The sequence below is a fragment of the Oncorhynchus tshawytscha genome, linkage group LG24 (assembly GCF_018296145.1).
Source record: "Oncorhynchus tshawytscha isolate Ot180627B linkage group LG24, Otsh_v2.0, whole genome shotgun sequence".
In the NCBI taxonomy this organism is placed as follows: domain Eukaryota; kingdom Metazoa; phylum Chordata; class Actinopteri; order Salmoniformes; family Salmonidae; genus Oncorhynchus; species Oncorhynchus tshawytscha.
In genome coordinates this window covers 21827507-21834444 of record NC_056452.1, presented here as the reverse complement: position 1 = coordinate 21834444, position 6938 = coordinate 21827507, and the positions used below count along the sequence as shown (strand labels likewise).

The following is a 6938-nucleotide window of genomic DNA, read 5'->3' as shown; positions in this document are numbered from 1 at the left end:
CTCTATGGCCACGCACGTCTCCAACTAAATCATCAAGTTTGCAGACGACACAACAGTGGTAGGCCTGATTACCAACAACAACAACAAGACAGCCTACAGGGAGGAGTGGGCCATCCACATGGACAGTGTGGAAGGCACAACAGCGCTTCTTTAACCTCAGGAGGCTGAAGGAATTTGACTTGGCCCCTCAGACCCTCACAAGCTTTTACAGATGCACCATTGAGAGAGCTCCATTGAACTGCACTGTCCGCAGCCGCGGGGCTCTCCAGAGGCTGGTGCGATCAGCCCAACGCATCACTAGGGGAACACTGTCATCTCTCCAGGACATCTATAAGCACCCGGTGTCACAGGAAGGCCAAGAAGATCATCAAGGACCTCAGCCACTTGAGCCACGGCCTGTTCACCCCGCTACCATCTAGAAGGCGGAGACAGTACAGGTGATTCAAAGCTGGGACCGAGAGACTGAAAAACAGCTTCTTTTTCCAGGCCATCAGACTGTTAAATAAATCAAATCAAATCTTATTTGTCACATACACATGGTTAGCAATGTTAATGCGAGTGTAGCGAAATGCTTGTGCTTCTAGTTCCGACAATGCAGTAATAACCAACAAGTAATCTAACTAACAATTCCAAAACTACTGTCTTATACACAGTGTAAGGGGATAAAGAATATGTACATAAGGATATATGAATGAGTGATGGTACAGAGCAGCATAGGCAAGATACAGTAGCTGATATCGAGTACAGTATATACATATGAGATGAGTATGTAAACAAAGTGGCATAGTTAAAGTGGCTAGTGATACATGTATTACATAAGGATGCAGTTGATGATATAGAGTACAGTATATACGTATGCATATGAGATGAATAATGTAGGGTATGTAAACATCATATAAGGTAGCATTGTTTAAAGTGGCTAGTGATATATTTACATCATTTCCCATCAATTCCCATTATTAAAGTGGCTGGAGTTGAGTCAGTGTCAGTGTCAGTGTGTTGGCAGCAGCCACTCAATGTTAGTGGTGGCTGTTTAACAGTCTGATGGCCTTGAGATAGAAGCTGTTTTTCAGTCTCTCGGTCCCAGCTTTGATGCACCTGTACTGACCTCGCCTTCTGGATGATAGCGGGGTGAACAGGCAGTGGCTCGGGTGGTTGATGTCCTTGATGATCTTTATGGCCAACCTGTAACATCGGGTGGTGTAGGTGTCCTGGAGGGCAGGTAGTTTGCCCCCGGTGATGCGTTGTGCAGACCTCACTACCCTCGTTGAGTGTGAGGTTATTTTCCTGACACCACACTCCGAGGGCCCTCACCTGCTCCCTGTAGGCCGTCTCGTCGTTGTTGGTAATCAAGCCTACCACTGTTGTGTCGTCCGCAAACTTGATGATTGAGTTGGAGGCGTGCGTGGCCACGCAGTCGTGGGTGAACAGGGAGTACAGGAGATGGCTCAGAACGCACCCTTGTGGGGCCCCAGTGTTGAGGATCAGCGGGGAGGAGATGTTGTTGCCTACCCTCACCACCTGGGGGCGGCCCGTCAGGAAGTCCAGTACCCAGTTGCACAGGGCGGGGTCGAGACCCAGGGTCTTGATGACGAGCTTGGAGGGTACTATGGTGTTGAATGCCGAGCTATTAGCTGGCCTCCACCCAGTACCCTGCCCTGAACTTCAGTCACTGTCACTAGCCAGCTACGACCCGGTACTCAACCCTGCACCTTAGTACTGCCCTATGTACATAGTCATTGAACCCTGGTCGCTTTAATAATATTTACATAGTGTTTTACCCACTTCATATGTATATACTGTATTCTAGTCAAGGCTCATCCTATATAACTACCACTGTGCACATCTTTTTTATTCATATGCTGTCCATCATTTCTAAACAACCACAGCAGGTTGGTGGCACCTTAATTGGGGAGGACGGGCTCTTGGTAATGGCTGGAGCGGAATCAGTGGAATGGTATCAAATACATTAAACATATGGTTTCCATGGGTTTGACGTCATTCCATTGACTCCGTTCAAGCCATTATTACAAGACATCCTTCCCTCAACAGCCTCTACTGATACACACCATCATATACATATAAACTCAGCAACAACAATAAAGACCCTTTTTCAGGACTCTGTCTTTCAAAGATAATTCGTAATAATCCAAATAACTTCACAGCTCTTCATTGTAAAGGATTTAAACACTGTTTCGCTTGTTCAATGAAGACAGGACGGACAGCTGATCGTCCTCACAGTTGCAGACCAGGTGTAACAACACCTGCACAGGATCAGTACATCCGAACATCATACCTGCGGACATCCGAACATAATACCTGCAGAACAGGTAAAGGATGGCAACAGCAACTGCTTGAGTTACACCAGGAACGCACAATCCCTCCATCAGTGCTCAGACTGTCCACAATAGGCTGAGAGAGGCTGGACTGAGGGCTTGTAGGCCTGTTGTAAGGCAGGTCCTCACCAGACATCACCGGCAACAACGTCGTCTATGGGCACAAACCCACTGTCGCTGGACCAGACAGGACTGGCAAAAAGTGCTCTTGGACGAGTCGCGGTTTTGTCTCACCAGGGGTGATGGTCGGATTTGCGTTTATTGTCGAAGGAATGAGTGTTACACCGAGGCCTGTACTCCGGAGCGGGATCGATTTGGAGATGGAGGGTCCGTCATGGTCTGGGGCGGTGTGTCACAGCATCATCTGGCTGGGCTTGTCAATTGCAGGCAATCTCAATGCTGTACGTTACAGGGAAGACATCCTCCTCCCTCATAGCCCGCAGGAGTGGGCTATAGCCTGCAGGCTCATCCTGACATGATCCTCCAGCATGATAATGCCATCAGCCATACTGCTCGTTCTGTGTGATTTCCTGCAAGACAGGCATGTCAGTGTTCTGCCATGTTGGATCGGAGGGTGAGGGCTAGGGCCAATTCCCCCAGAAATGTCCGGGAACTTGCAGGTGCCATGGTAGAAGAGTGGGGTAACATCTCACAGCAAGAACTGGCAAATCTGGTGCAGTCCATGAGTCGCCGCACTGCAGTACTTAATGCAGCTGGTGGCCACAGACTGTTACTTTTGATTTTTCTTAATTGCTTTATTTTTGGGGAGACGATGTGTGTATTGAAAGGGAAAGGGCATACCTGGTCAGTTGCACAACTGAATGCATTTCTGCTGAAATGTGTCTTCCGCATTTAACCCAACCTCTCTGTTTTGTATTGTTAGGTGTTACTGCACTGTTGGCGGTAGGAATATAAGCATTTTGCTATACCCACGATAACATTTGCAAAACGTGTACACAACCAATAAAATTGTATTTGTAAAAGACCAAGGACATGCTGTTGGCGACATACAAATAGGTAAATGGCTCTGCATTCTAGTCTGTTGTCTCCATCCAGTGGTCCCAAGGAGGAAGTGCATCTGCCAGCATAATGACATCTCATTGTGGCCACCAGACTGCGCTGTTTCACATGAATTGATGCCAGTTTGTTCCCGCAGTGATGACATAACACGTTGCAAAAAGCAGTCAGACTCCGTGTATGACAACACTTTATAGAATAACCACCAACTCTAGTCCAATAATAAATGAACTCAATGATCAAATTCACATTTATTTCCATAAAGTACGTATTTGTCAATTATAAACCAACAAACAAGCCTTTACAGTGCTTCAAAGGACCATCTGTACAATTTCTGACATCAGATGAATAATTTATTTACAGATAGACAGACTGGGAAGGTGCACTAAACACCATGATGGTCAGAAAAGCATCAGAAGAGAGAGAAATGTTCTGCACATTGTAAATAATGTATGTATTTCAATGTATTTCAGACAGCAAACTCTTATAACATAAAAATAAATATGTCCATATGAATTCTCCGTGAAATCCAAGCCCCTTAGTAGCATGTATCCCGTTATCAATGGGCAGTTTCAGATGTCAAAGTCAGAGTCGCTGTCCATTACGGAGAGGATCATCTCCGGGCTGCACGCACTTCCGGTGGGGCTGCATTCTGTCCTGGCCAGAGCGAGCATGGCTCTCGGTCGCATCCCGTGGTGCGCGAGCCTGGGAAATAACACACAAATTGTTGTATTACCCAGATCACAGCTCACCACCCAAATGTTTATAGACAGACACAAATATTTGCAGATGTTGCAAAATAGGTAAAAGTCCTATACACATCAGTGCATCCCAAGATGTTTATCCAGAACTCATGTAAAGTCCAAGGCTTTCCATTTGGGTTCACTTTGCTGAATCAGATTTCCTGTCTATTTTTAAACAATAGCTACATTCTCCCTGAACGGAAGTTGTGGATGATATAATCACTTTTATTTATGTATTGTATTAACCTGTTCTTGTTAGCGGCTGCTCGGTCTCTCTGTCTCCGGTTCTTGAACCAGTTCCCGACCTGTGTTGGAGTGAGCCCGGTGGCGCGCGCCAGCTCCCTTTTCCTCGCGGGGTCTGGGTAGGGGTCCTGGAGGTACCGTTCCCTCAGCAGGCCCCGTGTCCGCTCCTGGAAAACAAATAATGTAATCCAAACCATACGGAAATAAATCTAAATTAAATGTAGGCTATCCATAACAATTAAAGTGTAGAATTGGGCTACAACTCCATAAAAGCAATGGCCTGAAAAAATATTAAACACCAATAAAACAAACAAAAAACCTTGAAGCAGTGTGTGTTCGTCTCGCCGTCCCAGATGGTTCTTGGTAAAGGGAACTTCTTCCTAATACGGTACTTGTCCACCGGGCCCAACGACCGCCCGCGCAGCCTCTCAGCCTCCCGGTAGTGCGCCTCGAGCCACATTGCCTGTAGTTTACCGTGCGAGGCGCGGCGCATAAAGCTGTGGTTCTCCAGGATGCAATAGAGTTCGCGGTAGTTCCCGGTGTGAAAGGCGACCACGGCACGCGCCCTCCGGACGGACTCATGCTCTGTAATGAAGCACGCGCCACCTGGGGCAACCGGCAGGGACCACAGAAACCGCGCGAGCCGCTCGACGTCCCCGGTCTCCTCCAAAGTCTCACACACACCGGCCACCTGACAAGAACAACAACAACTGTAATCTCCAAAAGTAAGACACACATCAAACAAATAAACACACACACACCTGCGCCGCGGAGAAACGGAGCCCAGGGAGAGCAGAGGCAGGTGCGCAAGCAGGGGGTTCCTCCGGTAATAGCATGCCGGGCAGGAGGAAATGGGCGGGAAAGAGCTCTAGCGGGGATCTGAACACCATCGGGTCAGCGTAGAGGAGAGAAGAAAAGGCCAGTGGTCCCTTATGAGCTCCGTTATGAGCTCCGTTATGAGCTCGACAGTCTGGTGGAGTCTTTCTATAGCTCACCTGATGGGCGGGGTGGGACCCTAGGTCTGCATCTCCATTGGGTGCCCTGCTGGAAGGGGCGGGGCTGTGAAAGCAGCAATGCCCATCACAGCCTAGCAAGTGACAGACCCTTTCCCCTCCGAAGGGGGACAAACACACATGATGAAGAGAGGAGAGAGTGTTAAAAAAAGGGTTACAGTTTATCCAGAAAAAGTGTTCTGAATTCTACAACATCAATGGAAAATCTCAATTGGATTTCCTTTATTCTTCTCATGCCTCCTCCCCTTCATTTTAAAAAGTTCAAAGGTAATTGAGGAGAAGCAGCAAGGAGAGGGAAGTTGGAGAGAATGTGGAAACAAATGTGCTTGTAAGAAATTAGACTCTCGTCCACTAGCATGTCATCAGGCAAATGATGTTTACAGAGGTGGAATCCCAAAATACATGTGTAAAGTGGTAAAAATATATGTAGCTAGTTGGTGAATTGCCACTGGGGATGGGGGGGGAGGTGTAGAATTTCAGGATATTCACTTTAAAAACAAAAACATTCACACCCCTACTAATTTCACCCTTGGTGGTCTCCCATTTTCATTGGGTCATAGCACTATCAATATGGCTCAGATTGAAAAGGAGAAAGTGCATTCGTTCTGGTTTTCCTGTTGGCTGGGGAAAAAATGTGGGCAGCACCCCTGGTAGGCTAAACCAATCACACCCGACAGTCCTGCGGGCTAAACCTAAAGCACCAAAATAGTACCCCGTCGTCATTGGCGTTTGTCATTTGAAGAAAAATTTTCAGAATGACTGAGATGCTGACAGAATCTTGTCCTGGAGACAGAACTGAGTGATTTCCACTAGATGGGCCAGCTGCAAAGTCAAATTTGTCTGTATTGTAAAATCACTTTTTGGTCTTCAGTTAAGGTTAGCAGTATGGTAAACAAGAGCTTTTTAAATTCCCCCCCCTTTATTTAACTAGGCAAGTCAGTTTAGAACAAATTCTTATTTTCAATGATGGCCTGGGAAGTGGGTTAACTGCTTGTTCAGGGGCAGAACGACAGATTTTTACCTTGTCAGCTCAGGGATTCAATATATAGCAACCTTTCGGTTACTAGTCCAACGCTCTAACCACTAGGCTACCTGCCGCCCCGGTCTAACTACTGAGGCAGAGGTCCTGAGTTCCAGCCTCGGTATGAGCCAAATCAGGAGGAAGTGGTTGAATCAGTTGTTTCCACGTCATTTCAAATGAAATTACAATGAACCAACGTGGAATAGAACGTCGAACTGCCCAGTGGGTCCAACGGTCCAACTGCCCAGTGGGTCCAACTGCCCAGTGGGTCCAACGGTCCATCTGCCCAGTGGGTCCAACTGCCCAGTGGGTCCAACTGTCCAACTGCCCAGTGGGTCCAACTGCCCAGTGGGTCCAACGGTCCAACTGCCCAGTGGGTCCAACGGTCCAACTGCCCAGTGGGTCCAACTGCCCAGTGGGTCCAACGGTCCAACTGCCCAGTGGGTCCAACTGCCCAGTGGGTCCAACGGTCCAACCGCCCAGTGGGTCCAACTGCCCAGTGGGTCGATACTTATACCTCATTTGAGTGTCACTACAGTACCAGGCATTTTATTGATGTGAATGA

At 47.6% G+C, this 6938-nt stretch overlaps 1 protein-coding gene across 1 annotated transcript; it reads right to left on the bottom strand.

The window, feature by feature from the left end:
• Positions 1-3592: 3592 nt before the first annotated feature.
• On the bottom strand, positions 3593-6285 carry LOC112223422 (homeobox protein SIX3-like). The gene is made up of 4 exons (XM_024386433.2): positions 5101-6285; positions 4659-5030; positions 4343-4506; positions 3593-4058 (listed from the first exon to the last, which is right to left on the bottom strand). Exons 1-4 carry the CDS (start codon positions 5227-5229, stop codon positions 3926-3928), a joined length of 798 nt encoding a protein of 265 aa, XP_024242201.1. The 5' UTR covers positions 5230-6285; the 3' UTR covers positions 3593-3925.
• Between the last annotated feature and the right edge of the window lie 653 nt (positions 6286-6938).